General features: G+C 43.7%; 1 protein-coding gene across 3 annotated transcripts in view; it reads right to left on the reverse strand.

Moving 5' to 3' along the window:
* Ehmt1 (euchromatic histone-lysine N-methyltransferase 1) overlaps positions 1-21147 on the reverse strand; it is a 105383-nt gene that overhangs the window by 70285 nt on the left and 13951 nt on the right. The window contains exons 3-8 of one of the 3 annotated variants that reach the window (XM_013029447.1): positions 18606-18786; positions 12646-12782; positions 12129-12317; positions 6907-6984; positions 5476-5596; positions 970-1107 (exon numbers count right to left, since the gene is read on the reverse strand). In XM_013029447.1, coding sequence (XP_012884901.1) covers positions 970-1107; positions 5476-5596; positions 6907-6984; positions 12129-12317; positions 12646-12782; positions 18606-18786 — 844 coding nt within the window. Of the gene's footprint in view, positions 1-969; positions 1108-5475; positions 5597-6906; positions 6985-12128; positions 12318-12645; positions 12804-18605; positions 18787-21147 lie in introns of all 3 variants that reach the window. The other 2 variants (XM_013029446.1, XM_013029448.1) reach the window with 2 other exon arrangements.

Consider the following 21147-nt stretch of genomic DNA (forward strand, 5'->3'; position numbering starts at 1 on the left):
TAGGAGTTCCTACTCCACACCCCACTACCTCCCCTAGGAGTTCCTACTCCACACCCCACTACCTCCCCTAGGAGTTCCTACTCCACACCCCACTATCTCCTCTAGGAGTTCCTACTCACACTTCAAGTGTGTACATAATTGGACAATGCTCCACTTGTTTCCTCAAGGTGTGGAGTCACTCAAGTACTACCATGTTAAACAGACCGATCACTGACTGATCAATCTGTGATGATTAATTACAGATAAGTAAATGTTATAAAATGCCCTAGAAACCGAAGAAGCCATTACACATTTGCCTTTTATTTCTCTACCTGTCTAACTTGGTACTGAACATTCTTTCTCTTGTACTTACCACTCTTTGTCTTTTGCAGTTAAATTTACAAATTTTGGCTGTTATTTTGTACCAAAGACAGCACCACATGGGCAGTTCACTTTACCTCAGAGCACACTGAAGACCTTCACCTCAACCCCAACCAAAAGACAAGCCACAACCAATCAGAGTTAGAATCAGAATCATCCTGTTCACAATACGCCATTCACTCTCTCCTACAGCCAGAGAATGGCACCTTTTTGTTAGGGATTCTGTACACAGCATGTGCTGCACACTGCATGTGCTGCATACTGCATGTGCTGCACACAGTGAGGCAAATTTACAAGGCACAAACTATAGGGACTCAAACCAACAAGTTCCTGCTACTGTGCTCTTGGAGGTCTCCCTTACTTTCTACCTTTGACTTGAGTAACGCAAGTCATAGCTAATGTATTTTGTGCACTAAACTTCAGACAGACAAGGAAAGTGAACCACCTCTGGGAAATCATCAACCATTTAAAGAACATGAATAGTCTTTATATCCCCTTTGAGGTATTTGATCAAACTGTCTACTGACATAGACTACTACATCAGACTATTGACAGAGGTCTGGACCAGAAAACAGAGCAAGATGGTCTGGTCACAGCTCCAACACCAACCTTCACTCTCCACTTGGGAGGACAGAATTCCTCTGACACGGAGATCCAATGAGTCCAGAGAAACTTCCATATACCCCGTGCTGTCTCCTGGAGCCATCTGCTCAGTGCTTCCTGGAGAGGACTTACATGCCTCTGAACCTACACGGAGAATACACAAACCACGAAAACTAAGATGACAGTTATACCATCCAGAGTGCTCCTGACAGGAGACCGGTTCTTTGAAAATGACTAATTCTAATGAAATCATTCAAAACAAACAATGCCTAAATACCTGGGCCATTCTAGTTTCACTATCATTTCCTTCATCTGTATATATGATGTTGCTAATTCCCCATGTCTACTATATGGAGAAAAACAACAGCACAAATACATTCAAACATCTTTCTCGAGCAAGGGAAAGGGGTAACCTCGTCAAAAAGAAATGTACTCTTTATCTGACTTACGTAACTCTAACTCCTCTGCATATCACCTTTATAATAACAATTAAAAATATAAAAAAAATCTTTCTCTGTAACTATACCAGCTAAGAAATTTTCTTGGTCAAATAATCAAGAAATTGAATGAAAATGTAATAAATGTTCTGTAAACTATTTTAAAGTAAGTTAATAGGGTAAGTGTTGGTAGCTTATACCTATAATCCTAGCTACCACGAGGCTAAGATCTAAGTTCTATATCTCAAGTCAAAGCCAGTCTGGGCAGACAAATCATAAAAACTGTTGTTTCCAATTAATCACCAAAAGCTTAGTAAGAGCATGATGCCTAGAGTTCAAGCTCTAGTACTGACAAAAAAAAAGAAAGAAAGAAACCAACAGTCTGGGAACGTGGCTTAGTGGTAGAGTGCTTGCCTGGCACACATGAAGCCCTGGATTCAAATCCTCAGCACTACATAAACAGAAAAATCTGGAAGTGGCACTGTGGCTCAAGCGGTGGAGTACTAGCTTTGAGCAAAAGAAGCTCAAGGACTGTGCCCAAGCCCTGATTTCAAGCCCCAGAACTGAGGAAACACCACCAACAACAAAGTTTTGATGTTGATTATGAAGCTTGAAGTTCAGGCCTGGGCACTGTCCCTGAGCTCTTTTGCTAAAGGCTAATGCTGTACCACTTTGAGCCCCAGCTACACTTTTGGTTTTTGAGTGGTTAACTGGAGATAAAGAGTCTCAACAGGACTTTCCTGCCCAGGCTCAGCCTCCAGAATACCTAGGATTACAGTATTGCCACAGCCCATCTGAGTTTGTAATTTTGAGGGCATTTCTTGAGACAGTATAAGAAAAGTATACATTTAGATCAGGTAATATCTAACACTAGCAAAGGGCAAATGACCGTATTTCACAGCAATCTTCTAAATACTAGTCATCAATATTATTTCAAATAGGCCAGGCACTGGTGGCTCATGCCTGTAATCCTAGGTACCCAAGAGGCTGAGAACTGAGGATCCCGGTTCAAAGCCAGCCCAAGGTAGGGAAATCTGTAAGACTCTGTGTTCGTTCGTTTGTTTTTGTTGGTCATAGGGCTTGAATTCTGGGCCTGGGCGCTGTTCCTGAGCTCTTCAGCTCAAGGCCAGTGCTCTACCACTTGAGCCATAGCACCACTTCCATCCGTGAAACTCTTGTCTCCAATAAACCACTCAGAAAACTACAAGTGGCACTGTGGCTCAAGTGGTAAAGCACTAGCCCTGAGCTGAAGAGCTGAGGGACAGTGCCCAGGCCCAGAGTTCAAGCCCCATGACTGACCCCCCCCCAAAAAAAATTCAATTATTGAAAATAAAGGAACCATTAGTATAAAGAAGTATAGTATCTGTCAACTACCTTTAAGAAAACATCAGTGGTGCCGGGCACTAGTTGCTCACACCTGTAATCCTAGCTACACAGGAGGCTGAGATCTGAGAATCACAGTTCAAAGCATGCCTGGTAGGAAAGTCCCCATGAGACTCTTATCTCCAATGAACCACCAGAAAACTGAAGTGGCACTATGGCTCAAGTGGTAGAGCGCTTGCCTTGAGCTGAAGAGCAATTAGCCTGGTGCTGGTGACTCATGCCTATAATCATAAGTACTCAGGAGGCTGAAATCTGAGGATAGCAGTTCAAAGCCAGCCCAGGCAGGAGAGTCCATTAGACTCTTATCTCCAATTAACTACCAGAAAACCAGAAGTGGTGCTGTGGTGCAAAGTGGTAGAGCACTAGCCTTGAGCAAAAGGGCTCAAGGACAGCACCCAGCCCAGAGTTCAAGCTCCATGACCAACCAAAAACAAAACAAAACAAAGTATACGTGTGTGTGTGTGTGTGTGTGTGTATTTTTTTTTTAAAGACATCGGAAGTGGCACTGTGGCTCAAGTGGTAGAGTACTAGCCTTGAGCTGAAGAGCTCAGGGACAGCACCCAGGTCCAGAGTTCAAGACCCACAATGGATAAAAATCATAAATACATAAATAGAAAAGAAATCATCAACAATCTAAAAAATGTAAGTAGTCTTTATATAATTTTAAACATTTTACATCAAGAAATAAAACTCTGAGTAAATATTTACACACATTTTATTCATTACATTCAAAATGACAAAGAGGAAATCTCTACACTAAAAACTACTCTTAGTGCCCCTCTCTACAAATCTTTGTGTGAGCCAACAGTAAAAACCCCACTGAGCTTTTATCTCAACAGGTTACAAAAAGGAAGAAAAAGGAATATGGCCGAAGGAATAGGTGAGATGCCCAAGGAGGCACTCAAGTCCCACAGAGCAAACTCCAGGAGTCTCGATGCTCCTTTTATCCCAGGGGGCTACTTCCCAGACTTCAGGCAACAGACCTCTTGGACGTCTGAAGAGGTTAGAAGAACTGCTGAAATAATAAGAAAAAGAGAAGAGGCTTGCCACTTTGGTGGTGGTGGTGGTGGTGGTGTAAAGGATTAACAAAGAAGAAAAGGCAGAAAAGGCCAGAAGTGGTGCTATGGCTCAAGTGGTAGAGAGCTAGCCTTGAGCACAGAGAGGCTCAAGGACAGTGCCCATGCCCTGAGTTCAAGCAAAAAAAAATAGATCTGAATCCACTGAACTCAACTCAACCAGGCCATTCTCTGGACACAGACAGAATGCCTATATGGTAAAAGTGTACACACACACACCCACAGCAGCTCGCTCCCTCCCTTCCTTCCTTTTTTGGTCAGTCATGGGGCTTGAACTCTGGGTCTGGGTGCTGTTCCTCAGCTCTTGAGCTCAAAGCAACATCTACCACTGAAGCCACAGTGCCACTTCTGGTTTTCTGGTGGTTTATTGGAGATAAGAGTCTCATGGACATTCCTGCCCAGGCTGGTTTTGAACCACGATCCTCAGATCTCAGCCTCCTGAATAGCTAGGATTACAGGTGTGAGCCACTGGCACCTGGCACAGCATCCTTTCTAAAGCTCAACCCAGAAGAACCCAGTCCATTCACAGGAGAATGGTGAACAAGCCATTGCACAGCCACACAGTGAGCACCTCTTAGCAGTGGGCAGAATAAACTATTAGCACATACAACAGGCAAGACTTTCAAAAACAATTATGTTCAAGCAAAAAAAAAAAAAGTTGGGGAGAGTCCACACAGATTTCATTCATATACAATTCTATATAGTGCTAATCCATACCTGGTAACTCATTCCTGCCTAGGAATGGGGAGGAGTAACTGGGCTTGGGAAGGCAGCAGGAAGTTAGGGCCTAGGGTAGTGGGAAGATTGGTTTTATATATATATATATTTTGGGGGGGGTTAGTCATGGGGCTTTAACTCTGGGCCTGGGAATAATCCCTTAGCTCTTCAGCTCAAGGCAAGTACTCTACCACTTGAGCCACAGCACCACTTCCGGTTTTCTGGTGGCTAAAATTGGAGAGAAGAGCTTCATGGACTTTCCTGCCCAGGCTGGCTTTGAACCACGATCCTCAAATCTCAGCCTCCTGAGTAGCTAGGATTACAGGAGTGAGCCACTAGTGCCTAGCTTGGTAATATAATTCTACTGAGGGGGTCTGTGGAGACACAGATCAATTCATCAAACTGTATTCTATGTGTATATATTTTATTATGCATCAAGTCAACCTCAATGTAGTCATAAAATAAGACTCTGAAACACATTCCTCCTGACCAGAAGTAATTGTCCCTGAATTTCCCTTAACAAACCACTTTTAGAACAGTAGCTGACTCACTGAAAACCTAAAACTATCATGTGAAAGAGGTACACACAGGCCACAGAGGACAGCCAGGTGGCCACAACAGCAAGTAACATGTCCCCATATGTTACTAGCTGCTATTCACCCCATGCAGGTGACAAGTTATCTATCTACACTCAGCAATGACAGTAGGATACACAAGACTTGCCTGAGGGAAACCACTTAAGGATCTCTCCAGCTTCTCTAACGAAGTCTACCAAACATTCATTTACAGTGGACCCTCCTTTCAGATGAAATCTAACACAAAATCTCAGCTCTCGTCTGGCTTTCTGACCCTGAGAGCTCTCAGGGAATGCAGAGGCCTGGGGGCTCCGCTGTGCTTACCAGGAACTCCACTTGGCTTCTTTCTACTCCTCCGCCTCCTTTTTCGAGCCGGCTTGATCCAGGGGCTGTCAGTCTTTCCTCTCCTCTTAAGAAATTTCTTCTTGATGCTGGATTCAGAGCTCTGAAGGACCAAATGCAGGCACATCAATGCAAAGCAGTGGGGAAGACCTGAGAGCAAAACGGACTAACAGGTGTTTGACTGAAAAGTAAACAGCTTGCTATGTCTTGGTTCTCCTCTCAAAAATTTGCTTCACTTTTAGAAATTTTTCTGGATTACATCTAAAGATGTAATGTTATTCCTAAACATCTCTAAGCTCACTCCTTTCACAAGCAAAAAATTAAGAAAATTAAAATGAATTTTTTAACTGTTATTTGAATTTGGCATAAAGGAAAATAATGGAAAATTCTATTCAGAAACAAAGTAAATGAGGTTGAGAAAGTCAAAAAAACAAAAACAGAAAACAAAGCTTTTCATCACATATATCCTTTGTCTTGCTCATGAGGAAGAAACTAGCAATGCTCAATACACACCAGAATCCATGCAATGAGCTATCTACAAGAACAAGGAGAGAGCTATCAGTAGTAATGATAATAATAATAATGATGCAAAATGTGCGCAGAAAGGAATCTGACCACCAGGAATCACAGATGATATACAGCACCCTTCACTGGCCCTCGCCGACAGAGAGGGACAGGTCATGCAAAACAAGAGGGAGTGCCTCCCTCCCACAGATGGCTGTGCTGCACACACACTAAGAGACGCTCACAACAGTGGGCCCACCTGCCCAATGGAACCCTGGTGCTCCAGCTGACCCAGTGGGGACTCACTGTCCACATCCTGCATAACTAACCCCTGCTCTCCACTGTGTGCTTCTACACAACAAAATTCTGGAAGAACTCTATAAGCAAAGTTTGCCACTACCTGGGCTCTGTTTGTTCCCTCTATCTGGAAACAATGCTTCTTCACCACAGCAGGTTGACACTATGGCCATATTCATTCTCTTCAGAGCAGCTCTGGTCATGTGATCCAAAGCCCCACATTTCTCTCCACAGCACAAAGATCTCAAGCTCATGCTCACCTGTTCCACTCAACACTCACCTATCTGTGTGTATGTATTTGAGGAGTAGGGCTCACAAAGCTCTATTAGCTCCATAAGTAACTATGAAAAAAGAAATAAGTAATGTTCAATGTGTTCAACACACTCATCCCATTTCCAAGCTCCTCTTTTCCCGCAGACCTTCAGTGCCTAGTTCAACTACCTGCTCTCTGCATTCTACCTCAAAGAACCTCAAACCCAAGGCTCTTGTGCTCTCTTCATCCACTCCCCCACAGGCAAGAACCCTGCCTCAGGACTCCCAGCACACACAAGACGAGAGCAGCAGCACTGCAGCTCCTGCACTGCATGTCTGTCACACCAAGCATGAGATTACCAGGTCAGACTCGTCTCCGGCATCCTCATCCTCCCCGGTGTCGGCCGACTCTTGCTCCTCCTCTGACTCACCATCCATCTGATCAGCCAAACAAAAAATGATTAGATCCTTTAGTAGAAGACAAATGGGTCTGAAACAAAGATTTAAAAGTACACTGGCTGGGTATCAGCAGTTCCTGCCCATAAGCTAATCAGGAAGCTGAGATCTGAGGATCACAGTTCAAAGCCAGTCTGGACAGGAAAGTCTCAGACTTATCTCCAATTAATCAGCAAAAAAAAAAAAGCAGAGCTGTGGCTCAAGTGCAAGAGTGCTAGCTTTGAGCAAAAAAAACTCAGAGACAGCATTCAGCCCCAGGACTGACACACAGATGATTACACAGACAGACAGACAGACAAACAGACCCATCCATACACACATATATACATAACAAGCATACACTGATAGTGCATCCTGGAGATACAGAAGGAACCCCATTTTGTCTGCCTGTTGCCAGGGAGTGTTCTGGTAGAGAATGGGATACCATACATTTCAGCTCCAGCTTCCTGCTGAGACATCCATTCCAAATGGGCCTGTTCCTTGATGGCATCTCCATATTAGACAGGAAGACGAACACTGCGTACTCTAACTCTCACCAACTGGTCCCTGGGGGATACGCTGTGCTAACCAGGACCAATACATTCAAGACATTATGTGTACCAGTAAAAGGGACATGCAGGCTAGGCACTGGTGGCTCATGTCTGTAATCCTAGCTACTCAGGAGCCTGAGACCTAAAGATCATGGTTTGAAACTAGCCCAAGCAGAAAAGTCCATGAAACTCTTTATTTCCAACTAACCAGCAAAAAGCCAGAAGAGAAGGTGTGGCTCAAGCCCTGGGCAAAAAAAAGCCACATAAGAGCATGAGGTTCTCAGTTCAAGACCCAGGAAACACACACACACACACACACACACACACGCACATACACAGTGACAAGCAGAGCAAAAAGTGCCCCAAAATGCACAAACAAACCCACCCACACCATCCAGTGACAATCCAACCATCCCTGCTACACTTCCCAGCCCCTTCCATCCAATGTCCAACTGCATGGAACCACAGCTGAACTTGTCTTACTCCATTTGTACATGTGGAACGCACTGCACACACTTTGTGGTTTTCTGTCTTCTAACTGCACATATATTCTTCCCACATCAAGAGCAAAGCCATCTAATTTTACTATCCACACTGGTAATGCATGGGCATGAGTATGTGTCCTTTTGCCTAGTGCCTGCCTACTCACAAGAGCTAAAAGGCCTCCACTGTGGTCTAGTTCTCGGTGGGATGCATACCAGGTCACCCCACACCTTGTACTCTCTGGTCAATCACACCTGTGGGTTTTACAGCAAAACTGCTTTCCAGACAAGCTGGGATCCTCTAAACAGACAGACCCAGACATCAATGGCCACATCCCACTAATGGCAACCTTCCTTCAGGTCCCTCATGAACTCCTTCCCAGCATGGCTAATAAGTCTCCTGTGGTTCTACATAGCCTATTATTGCTCTCAGGATCCTCACGGGCAAACTTCAGAATGAGCCATTATATAGGAAGGTTGGCAAGGATTTTGATGGAAACTGCTCTGACAAACACAGGGACAAAACAATGGCTCTTCTTATGTCCTACCACTTCCTTTTACAGGTATCTGGGGAAACTAAGAGTCACAGGTAATCCTTTAAATGTGATTTGTGGTTTGTCTGACTTTTTCTTTTAAAGCTCTATACTAACTTACTGGCCTCCAAACAACCCAAGTATAAACAGACAGGTCACTGGCCACTATTAGCTGGACACTTTCAGACTTTCTAGTTGAGTCTTAAAAATTACCCTTGATCATGTACACATCTGAGATTGCTGCAACTCTCACATTCTTTAGGGGAATGCTGCAGCTACCCACGAAAACAACCAATGTTTATATCTTGATCACATGAAGTTCAGCTCAGTAACTATTAACAGTTTTACAGCTGATTTTCCAATGGATGACTATGTTCTCGACAAACTTTTCCCCTGTCCTTTTTTGTTGTTGTTATGCCAGACCTGGGCTTGAACTCAGGACCTGGGTGCTATCCCTGAGCTTTTCTATTCAAGACTAGAGACTACCACTGAGCCACAGCTCTCCTTATGGCTTTTTTTTTTTAATTAATTGAAGATATAAGTCTCGCAGGCTTTCCTGCATGGTCTGGCTTGAAACCATGACCCTCAGATCTCAGCCTCCTCAAGATTGCAAGTGTGAGCCACTGGCACCTGGCATTTCCCTTATCCTTTTAAATATTAATACTTCTTTCTGGCTCTTCTTTTACAGCATCAGCTGGAACATTCAACACTGCTGCACTGTTTTAAGGGATAAAAGCAGTAATCTTGCCCTCATTTTATGTCTGATAATAGCAATGCTTTAAAGTTTTACCATTTAATGTAAGTTCTTTTAAGGATTCTGACACACTGTCAACTTTATTTAATTAAGTTTCCTTTTAAGTCATTAAGCAGTTTTTTTTTAATTTTAAATAAGACTAAGCAACAAAACTACCAAGTCAGAGACCGACTACAACAGTTAATTGTAGTTCCTTCAGAAATTCCTGCAAAGGATTTGCACATGAAAGAATGAGGTTACTTTAGAAGATGCTCCTTGAGCACTGTACATGACATCTGTGAAAAAGGGAGCAGAGGAAAAAAGAGAGGAAACAGTAATGATTGACATAGAATTATTAAGAAGAGAATTGGAGTCTGCTACAGTTGAACCCTGTGAGATACAGGAAAAGGAAACAGGCAGCACAATGTCTCAAGCTCAATTGCAGGAAGATGTGAAGGTGTCCTCACTCAGCTGACAACCCGTAACGCCGAGGATCCCACAGGACGTAACCTGGACACTAAGATGTGCAGGTACTGCTCTCCTTAGCCAACAGCCAGGGTAAGCTTTTGGTACATTCCTGTCAACTAGCTTCTGGATCCAAATGGCCAGACAAGGACACCAACGGTTTTTTGTTAAGTAGCACTTGGGTTTAAACTCAGGGGTATTTGTTAGGTGAGTGCTCTACCACTTGGCTATTCCCTAATCCCTTTTTGTCTCATTTTTCAGATAGTCTCATGCTCTTGCCAGGGCCAACCCTGGCTGTACTCCTCTTATCTCTGCTTCCCACATGGCTGAAATTACTAGTGTACACCTACAAAATTATTTTTTTAAAGGACAAACAGTTGCCAGGTTCCAATTACTCACATCTGTAATCGTAGCTACTTGAGAGACTTAAGATTTGGGAAGATTGTAATCTGAAGCCAAGTTGGACAGAAAAGTCTGCCAACAAAACTCTCAACCAAGAGATGGGTTCAGTAACATGGACATCTGTCATCCTAGCTATGGCAGAAAATTAGGCTGATTGTGTCCAGGCAAGGGATTGAGATCCTATCTCAAAAATAACCATGAAAAAAACAGGGCTGGAGGTACACCTTCAGTGATAAGAGTGTCTATATAGCAAGCATGAGCCCGTATGTTCAAACCTCAGTACAAAGGAAGGAGGGAGGGAGGGAGGGAGGAAAAGAGGGAAGGAGAAAGGGGGGGAGGGGGAAGAAAGAGAGAAAGGGGGAGAGGGAGAGGGAGGAAAAGAGGGAAGGAGAAAGGGGGGGAGGGGGAAGAAAGAGAGAAAGGGGGAGAGGGAGAGGGAGAGAAGGAGAGAAGGAGAGGGAAGGAGAGAGAGAGAGAGAGAAAGAGGGAGAGAAGGAGAGAGGAAAAAAGACAAACAACTCAAAAGATGAGATGAATGGTTCAGTATAAGCCAGGCATTTCATAAAAGATCTAAAAAGAAAATAAACCCACAAAACACTGCTCAATCTTCTTGGAAACCAGGGAAGTATAAAACTACAACCATGATGTACTAGCATTCTATATTCAATGGAGTGCATCACCAAGCCTGGCAAGCCAGAGTAGATTCCACTGCTGGAGACAGCTGGGAGCACCCTTAATGTACACAGGATGCTAGAGGCACTGGCACAGGGAACAGCCCAGCTGGAAGTAGTTCACAGTGGAGCAGACACACAAATCAAGAAAGAATTTCACCCACAAAGGAACACTATCATGACAGTGCTGAAATACAGTGGTCTTAAGACACCTGTATTCTTTAAAAGACTCACTAAGAACCATAAAGAGTTTGTGTTAATATACTTACTAACATTTACTTCAATCAATGAGACTCTTATCTCCAATTAACCACTCAAAACCATAAGTGGAGCTGTGGTTCAAAGTGGTAGAGTGCTAAACTTGAGCTAAAGAGCTCAAGGACAGCGCCCAGGCCCTGAGTTCAAGCCCCACAACTGCCCAAAAAAAAGGCATTGAATAAAGGCAAGGAGGAGAAGAGGAAGAGGGGAGAGAACAGTGAAAGAGGGGGAGGGAGAAGGGAGGAAATAGGGGTGGTAGAGGGGGAGGGAGAATAGAAAAAGCATGGCTCAAGTGGTATCTACCCCAGTCCTGCCAAGAAAAAATGACAGACAAAAGACAGACAGACAGACAGATAGACTCTAAATGTTTTAAGTTATTGGCCAACTCAGAGCTTAATAAAGAATTACACTAACAATAAAGACTTCCTAAGTAAGATCCAAAAGAACATCTCTCTGAGAGATGATTGCAGTATTATTAAGTGCAGGTAATACTGATTACCAGGTACGACATGAAATACACCAAATGTTGCCTGAAACAACAAAAAATGTTCAAATCTACAGATTGGAATGTAAGGCAACTAAAAACAATGGTTTAAAACCAAGTACCAGTGGCTTACATCTGTAATCCTAGCTACTCAGGAGGCTGAGATATTAGGATCTTGGTTCAAAGCCAGCCCAGGCAACGAAGTCCATGAGACTTTATCTCTAATACACTAAAAAAAAAACAACCTAGAAGTAGAGCTTATAGTTCAAGTGGTACAGCAAGAGAGCTAAAGAACAGTGCTTGGGCCCTGAGTTCAAGCCCTTGGACTGGTACCATAAGAGATAAAAATTAAAAAAAAAAAAAAAGAAGAGCTCATTAGCTTATGTTAATAATGCTATATGGTGAAAAAAAAAACAACAAACCACTTCTGAGCTAAACCAATAATTCCAGAAGAATAAAATACAAAATCCATGTGAAGAGGAAAAAATTAACAAAAGGTAGGAACTTTGCTCAGGGACTAGCAGCACCTAGAAAGCACAGCCCTGTCTTTGGGACACAACACTCCTACCTTGGGAGCCCGGTCAGTCTCAGACATGCTCTCTTTAGATGTCCTGCTGTCCTCTGTGGGAAAGGCAGCGGCCTGCTCTACTCCATGGTCCTCATCCTCCTCGAGCTCTTCAGAGTCATCCTCTTCTGAGTCTATCTCCAAGCTCTCCCCATTCACATGCAGGGTGCTGTCACCCAAAGCCTTCTCACCCTGAACACAGCAACGCACAGCTTTCAGAAAGACTGCGGCTTGACACCAACACACTGGTGCCAATTCTCTAAGAGTGTACAACGGGAGGTGCCAGAGAAGCATCAAGAGAGCAGGCAAGGAGGCTAGGGTGAGGTGGGTCTAACAACCAAGCTGGACATGGAGGCTATGACTTACAGCAAAGAGCTCAGTGCTCCGGCTCCGTCCATAGCAATCAAGGTCATCTGAATTACTGATGACCTCATAGGATGTTCTTTTTGGCCAAAAAGGCCCTGGAACTGGAAATGTACTTCCAAGCACTTATGGCAAATGACTCACATGTCCCTCTTACCTTCAGGCCCACAGCAGAATGAGTTATGCTCTTAAACATCTCAATCACCGTCCTCTGCTTTAATACTTTGGTCTTTTTCTTAGGAACCAGGCTATAGGTTCCCATTCTTCGTTTTTTCTTCCGAGATACTGCAGCTGCTAAAACAAAAGGCAAGCAAGCTAAAAAAAAAAAAGTCAAAGGGGGACAAGAAAGGAGAAGAAATGCCATTCAAATGTTTTTAGAGGCAGAAGACAGTTTATAAATCTGATTACCAACAACATCAGCAGATCAAATCATATAAGGCTCATTTCTGTGGGCATCAACACAAGAGTAAGCTAACCCTCCTTTAGAGAGGAAGCCAGAATCTCCAAGATCATGTTTTGTTATGTTTTTGTTTTTTATGCAGGTACTAGGGCTTAAACTCAGGGGCCTGGGCCTTGTCCTTGACCCTGACTGCTCAAGGCTATCTATGACTTGATAAACAGTTCTACTTACAGCATATTGTGGTTAATTGGAGATTAGTCTCATGGACTTCTCCTGTCTGGACTGGTTTTCAACTGTGATCCCCAGACCTCAGCCTCCTGAGTAACTAAGATGACAGGTGTAAGCCACTGGCAACCCACAAAGATCATGTTTTATTCAGAATAAGACACTAAGCAAATATTTATCTTTCCCCACCTTGCAGCTAGGACCATCGCAAACTAACAGAAGCAAGGCCCAAAGACATATCCATATATTTAGCCTTGAACTCATGTTAGTCTCTCGTAGGAAGTCCTCTCATACATCAGATGTCCAACAAGAGCAGTGTAGACAGAGGAAAGTATGCAGAGCTGAAGAGGTGTCCAAGCTTACCACCCACAATCTCATCCACAGCAAAGAACAGATACATGGCCTGTCCATATACCCAATCTCTAAAGCTCTATGGCTCACTAGAATCCTTTCCCCAACCACTCAAACACTAAAGGGAGAGAAAGTCCCTGAAGTGCTGTTCAGCTCACAATAACAGAAAATTCTGGGGTACTGGATCAGCAGTTTTCAAATGAGAAGCAGCACTGAAGAAATAAAGTGTGGCTCAGGGACTCCAGACCCTTCTGAGCAAAGCAACCAGGGTAAGGGTTTTATATTATCTTCTCTCTTTCTCTCTCTCTCTCTCTCTATACATATTTTTTTAATAATTCTAGGGTTTGAAAACACAAAGACAGACATTAGGGATTTAGCTCAGTGTAAGAGCACTTGCCTAGCAAGCCCAAAACCCTGGAGTTAAGTCCTTGGCTCTGGGGAAAAAAAAAAAATCAAAGCTGGGCATCAGTGGCTCACAATCTGTAGTCCTAGCTACTCAGGAGGTTGAGATCTGAGGACCCAAGGTCCACAAGCCAGCCCAGAGAGCAAAGTCTGTGAGACTTTTATCTCCAATTAGCCACCAGAAAACAGGAAGTGGCACTGTGGCTCAAGTGGTAAAGCACTAGCCTTGAGCTAAAGAGCTGGGGGACAGCGCTCAGGCCCAAAGTTCAAGGCCCATGGATGACCCCCCCCCAAAAAAAATCAAAATGACCTCCAGCAAAGGCAGACAAGAGCATTTTGTTTTCTTTTCAAAAAAACAAACACAGCCAGTCCACCTGTTCATAACCAGTCTTACAGGTACATGGCTACAGCCAGTCCACCTGCTCATAAAGTCTTACAGGTACATGGCCTCAGCCAGTCCACCTGTTCATAAACAGTTTTATAGGCACAGGGCCATAACTAGTCTTTTTATAATTGGAGGCTGCCATAATACTATAACACGAGGTGTCAGGAAGCCACCATTCGGCCTGAAAAGCCTAGGGTATTTCTCACCTGCCTGTCCTTAGAAATGATTTGCTGATCTCCCAAATGACAAGGGACAGGATGTTCCTCAGATCTGTGTCTGATAGTTTGTAGAAACTATCAGGACATTCTGACTTCTTTCTTACTTAGCTGGATATACATGACACATATGCTACTGAAGTAGAACTCACTGCTACAGAATAGCACAGAACATCAGTGACTGACCTTAGAAAATGCAGGGTCTATGGAGCACCATGACATATATGAACAAGTGGCTCAAACACAATAAAGAGGGGTGAACTAGAGGTCCTGAGACTCTTATCTGTCTAAGATGGGAACAAGCTTCCCCACAGAGCTTGTCTATGGTCTCAGCTATAAAACACGCCTTTTAGCCAGTGAGAATCTGCTCATCTTTTCTGCCTGTGCTAGACTCACTAGTTTAGCAGGAAGGAAAAGAAAAGCCTTCTGTGACCATCGCCACTGTAATATTAAACATTGATGAACCCTTCACAACAGTCTGTGATAGCTAGGACACTGGCTCTGACCCAGCTCACAGGGTACATGCATGCTGAGGACAGCAAAGACGAAGGTATGGTGGACCAGACGCTATCCTTTCGCTTGGTCTGTATGGACACTGTCATAGAGCCTACCTCCTTTCCCGCCACACAGACTGTGACTTTATATTAGTGGTCCCATCCCACTGGCACGAGCAGTTCCCGATGAGACTGATACACTGCTTCAGGTGTGGGCTCCTATATCCCTAGCAACTCTGGGAAGTACACAAGCCAGACAGCCATGCAAGTGTGCTTCTCTCCGGGAAACTCTTTCAAGCACAGAAATGAGATTTCTTCAACTGTCTCTTTGGGAGATGGGGCAAACTCTGAAGTGGAAGTGCAGAGGAATTACAGGGCTAGAGCAGTATCTGGAGTTACAGCCCACTATTATTACAGTGTATCAGATTCACAGTTGGAGATCATTTTACACAAGAGACCTACACTAATAGGCTAATTGACCACAAAATTTCTAGCACACCAGGAGAAAGGGAAGATAAATGGAAAGAGAAAAGGATAAGCAGAGAACTACTGAATGCACTGGGCATTCTGTTCTAGAAAGCTCTTATCAAAAGACAGTGTAAAGTTAGTGAGAAACCCTGTTCTCTTTCTCTCTTTTCACTTTTGCTCTTCTGTTGCTCCTGCCATGTGCCATCTCAAGTTCAAAGATAAAAGAGCAACCAAACTTGGCTGAAAAGTTATGAACCAAAATAACCTTTTTCTCTTCATTTACTTATTTATTTTCAGCACTGGGGCTTAATGCTGAACAGTCTTTTTCACTCATGGCTGTTATTTTTATCACTTGAGCCACACCTATATCTCCAGCTTTCTACTGGCTAACCAGATTTGTCTGCCTGAGATGATTTTGAACCTCAATTCTCAGATCAGACCCTCCTGAGTAACTAGGATTATAATAATGGGCCATCAGTGCGCAGCCCTTTTACCCTTTGTAAGTTAATTGTCTCAGTTATTTATTATAGTGACAACTAACACTCAAAACAAGACTTTAAAAGATAAATGAAGGGGCACTGATGTCTTTCACCTGTAATCCTAGTTATTCTGGAGTCTGGGATCTGAGTACCACAGTCCAGAGCCAATCTGGGCAAGAACGTCCAAGAGACTATCTAGAATTAATCACCAAAAAGCCAGAAGTAGAACAGTGGTTCAAGTGGTATAGAGCACTAACCTGGAGCAGAAAAGCCCAAGCCCTGAGTTCAGACTCCAGGGCCAGCATTTTATTTATTTTTGGCCAGTCCTGGGGCTTGAACTCAGGGCCTGGGCAGTGTCCCTGAGCCTCTTTTGCTTAAGGCTAGCACTCTACCACTTGAGCCACAGGGCCACTTCCAGCTTTTTCTGTTTATGTGGTACTAAGGAATCGAACCCAGGGCTTCATGCATGCTAGGCAAGCACTCTACCTTAAGCCCCCAGCATTTTTAAAAAAAGATAGCCCATTGCTGATAGCTAATGCCCATAATCCTAACTACCCAAGATGCTGAGACCTGAGGACCATGGTTCAAAGCTAGCCTCAGTAGGAATCTCTGTGAACAGACTCTTATTTCCAATTAAGTATCTCAAAAACTGAAAGTGGAGATGTGGCTCAACTGGTAGAGTACTAACCTTGAGCAAAAAAGCTCAGAAACAGCACCTAGATCCTGAGTTCAAACCCCAAAACCAGCACTCAAAAAAAGAGATATAGGTAGATACATACATACACAAATATACATAAATAAGTAGACAAGACAGATAGGTAAAAAATTAGGTGGAAGGAAAAGTGAAGCACTTCCTTATGAAACAAATGTAACTGATGAATAAACTGCAGAGACAGAAAACATTAGATGAGACAGGGCACTTAAATAGTCTGCCTCTCTCCTAAGACATATACCAAGGACAACTTGGGGAAAAGGCTCTGCCTGGCCCTAAGAAGGCCAGTGACCAGTAAGTAATTCCTAAGTACACATGACAATCCCCTGTGATAGTCCACAGTCCTGAGAAACACTGGGCAGAGCACAGCATGTCGGCAGATTCTGTGGAAAGCCTGGCCTGGCCTGTGCTCTCAAACACAATAGTCAAGAAGACAAAGAAGGCTATTACTGTTTCAGGTGAAAGCAGACTAACAAGATTCCATAACCAATTGTCTGTGGGGGTCTAGGGTTAGAATTTATTTTTTCTTTTTGTTGTAAGGCACATTAATAGAAAACTGGCAAAAGCTGAACAATGTACTATGATTGTGTAACAACATTATAGCAAAATTAATTTCTTCTTTTTGTTATTGTACTATAGTTATTATCTAAGAGTGTCTGTTTTTAGAGACATTACATACCATTATTTTTAAGGAAAACACATGGTTAGAGATACAAGTCAGCAACCAGCAGTTTACATTCATGCTTCAGATTTAAAAAAGATTATATACTTACTGAAGGGGACCCACACAATTACACATTTAGGTATAAGCAAGGGCACATAAAAATCTTGTGTAGAATTTCTACAACTTCATAATCTCAATACTGAAGAGGCTGAGGCAGGATGATTTCAAGCTTAAAGCCAGCTTGGGATATACATTAAGTTCCAGGCCAATTTAAATTATATGACAAGACTTGTCCCAAAAAAGGACGGGGAAAGGAGGCAGGAGGGAGAGAGTAATGGTCATTCTGAGACACCAATACCTCATTCATGCTGCCCTGCTCCCCTCCCCAAAAAGGCCTCCAACAGTCACTGAGTGTTCATTGTCTGCTCCAACTGACAAGATGCCAAGCAGGCTCAGAAAGAATGGAGAAATACCCAGATAAGGGGTCCATGACAAAGCTGGAGTCAAAGGACAGTTCTTTGCACTTTCACTTGACACCCTAGTGCTTCTAATGGCATCTAACTTGGAACTTGATTCTCAACCTCAGAGCCCTTCGCTCAAACTAGTTGAGTAATATTTTCTTAAGAAATGTTCACCTTAAGCTGGGCGCTGGTGACTCACATCTGTAATCCTCACTACTCAGGAGGCTGAGATCTGAGGATCGAGGTTCAAAGCCAGCCTGGGCAGGAAACTCTGTGAGACTCTTATCTCCAATAAAACACTCAGAAAACCAGAAGTGACACTCTGACTCAATTGGTAGAGCATCAGCCTTGAGCTGAAAAGCTGAGGGACAGAGCCAGGCCCAGAGTTCAATCCCCACAACAGACCAAAAAAAGAGAGAGAGAGAGAGAAAGAAATGTTCACCTTAGCCGGGTACCAGTGGCTCACACCTGTAATCCTAGCTTCTCAGGAGACTGAGATTTGAGAATCTCGGTTCATAGCTAGCCCAGGCAGGAAAGTTGGTGGGACTCTTTATCTCCAATATATAACCAGAAAGCTGGAAGTGATGCTATAGCTCAAAGTGGTGCAGTACTAGCACTGAGCAGAAGAGCTCAGGGACTGAGTTCAAGCCCCATGACTGACAAAAAAACAAATGTTCGCTTTGAGACTGAAGACAAGCTAAAACAAAGCAGATGTATCACACAGGTATCAGGGCAAGGTCAGGGCCTCCAAACATGCAGGGTTATCACTGGTCTCAAGCAGCACTAACTGGCACCAGAGGTCCATCTGGTGAGCATGGCCTTAAGGTACATTCAGAAAGATAGCTGTTGTTCCTCCTTTACCTGTCTGTGACTTTGTGGTGGCCACGTAGCATTGGTTCTGAGGTAGCGACGGGTGAAGGGATGGGAAGGGGGGTAAAAGCTGCTGTCGTCCACAATCAGAAATGTTTCTGTTGATTTCTTCTTTTGGTTCCTTATGATCTCTAGCTTCTCGAAATTCTCTTGGATCCTTGTTGGCCACATGCTTCAAAACAAAGACAATTAGCAACTGTCACTATACATAATCATATGGTTCCTTAAAAGCGCGCACCTACAATCACATCAGTTAATTCCCATCCACAGAACGAAGGGCCATGATTTAGGAAGAACAGAAAGCTCACACTCTACAGTGTGGCTATGATCAAGGAAGCACCTGGTTTAGGTGGCCTGAGTGTCTTGCAAACCAGAGTCCAAGCTAAGAACTGAGTGTCTGTGTCTACTGGCAAGAAGAAGGGGGCAAGAGGAAAAACGCATCAGCAATGGCTATAGGTAGCCTACACAAACATTTTCTATCTTTCTATCAGCAGAAAGTTTGCCAGTCCACTTTAGGTAATAAACGTTACTAAACTAACAAATATCAAGTATGGGCAGCATCAAAATCCCTCAAGGAGCCTGTTCAGTTTCACAGCTGTTTTACAGCATCTTCCATATGGTATATATACAGCACAATAGATCACCACAATACATTTTTTAAAACAGTCTTCTGCGCAGCCTTACTAACCCAAACACATCTTTGATCTCTGCCTTCCAAGGCCCAACAGCTTACAAGGAAGCTTAGCTACCTATAACACCAACAACAAATGCCCAGGAGTGACCAACACTATTGCTTCCACTCTAGACTACTGGATACCACTAAAATACCACCTTCTCTCTGCTGCCATAAACTCATCTGAACAGCATGAAGAAAGTTTCATCTCAAATTCAATTCTGTTTAATCAAATTGTGCACTAAGTAACTGCCACAAGTGATACAAAGTATTATAAAGAAAGAAGGAAGGAAGGAAGGAAGGAAGGAAGGAAGGAAGGAAGGAAGGAAGGAAGTGAGGGAGGGAAGGAAGAAGGGAAGAAAGGCAGAGCGGAAAGAAAGAAGGAAGAAAGAGAAAGAAAGGAAGTAATCAAACTTCTTTGAACAGGTGGTGCTGAGAAACTAGGAAATCTACATGCAAAAGAATGAAGATGCGGGGCTGGGAAGGTGGCTCAGTGGTAGAGCACTTGCCTTGCATGCCTGAGGCCCTGGGTTCGATTCCTCAGCACCACATAAGCAAAAAGAAAAAAAGCCGGAAGTGGCACTGTGGCTCAAGTGGTAGAGCGCTAGCCTTGAGCTGAAGAGCTGAGGGACAGCGCCCAGGCCCAGAGTTCAGGCCCCACGACCGGACCCAAAAAAAAAAAAAAGAATGAAGATGCTTATCTTCAAGCATGCACAATAGGTAACTCCCACACTGCCTCTCTCCAAGAACCTTTCCCTAAGCTTGAGCTTAGTTAGGCCCTAAGAAGCAATTTGAGTTCTCAAGGTGCAGACACTGCACTGAAGCACCTACTTGTCACTGTACCACCTGTAAGCTTTTCCACAAGGTAAGAAGGGGGGCGGCCTCCCTCCCAACACCCAGAAAAGCTAAGAGCTGCCATGGGTACACCTTCTGGAGTACACAATTCAGAAGGAAAAAAAAAAAACAGAAATGTCTAAGATCCAGCGCCCAGTGAAGAGTTCTTATGACACCAAGGATAACACAGAAAACTGGTAACTTGACTTCATCAAAATGAGAAATTGTGAACACATACCTGTAACCCCAGCACTGGGGAGGCAGAGAGTCACAAGTTTGAGGCCAGCTTGGACTACATAGTGAGGCCCTGTCTTAAAAGAGAAAAAAACAAAAACAACCTATTGCTCTGGGAAAGAAGAAATGAGCTTCATAAAGAACATCAGCCATATACCTGACAAAGGAAGCATTCATATGAAAAAAAAATCTCCAAAACTAACAAAATATTTAATCATAAGCTGGGCGCTAGTAGCTCCTGCCTATAATTCTAGCTACCCAGAAGGCTGAGATCTGAGGATCAGTTAGCTAGTCTTGAGTGAAAAGGCTTAGGGACAGCACCTAAACAAAACAAAACAAAAATGTAAAAGGAGCAGAAGTTGTAAAAGACAGCTGCTCTAGAGGTAGAGTTGGGAGGATCACAGTTTGAAGCCAGCAAGCAAAACGGAAGATAGTAAGACCCAATCTCAAAGAACAAGCTATGAATGGTGATGGATACCCATAACCCTAGCTACTCAGGAGAATGGAGATCATTAGAAGGATTGAGGTAAAGGCAAACAGGAGAAGCTGAGCAGCAGACTGGCAACACAACTTGGATGGGTCTTAAGAAGGCTATGTTAAATGAATGAAAAAAGCTACTGTCAAAGGTTATATACAGGGCCGGGCGGTGGTGGCTCACGCCTGTAATCCTAGCTACTCAGGAGGCTGAACAGGGCCGGGCGCTGGTGGCTCACGCCTGTAATCCTAGCTACTCAGGAGGCTGAGATCTGAGGATCGCGGTTCAAAGCCAGCCCGGGCAGGAGAGACCGTGAG

The sequence above is a fragment of the Dipodomys ordii genome, unplaced genomic scaffold, assembly GCF_000151885.1.
Source record: "Dipodomys ordii isolate 6190 unplaced genomic scaffold, Dord_2.0 Scaffold118, whole genome shotgun sequence".
Classification (NCBI taxonomy): domain Eukaryota; kingdom Metazoa; phylum Chordata; class Mammalia; order Rodentia; family Heteromyidae; genus Dipodomys; species Dipodomys ordii.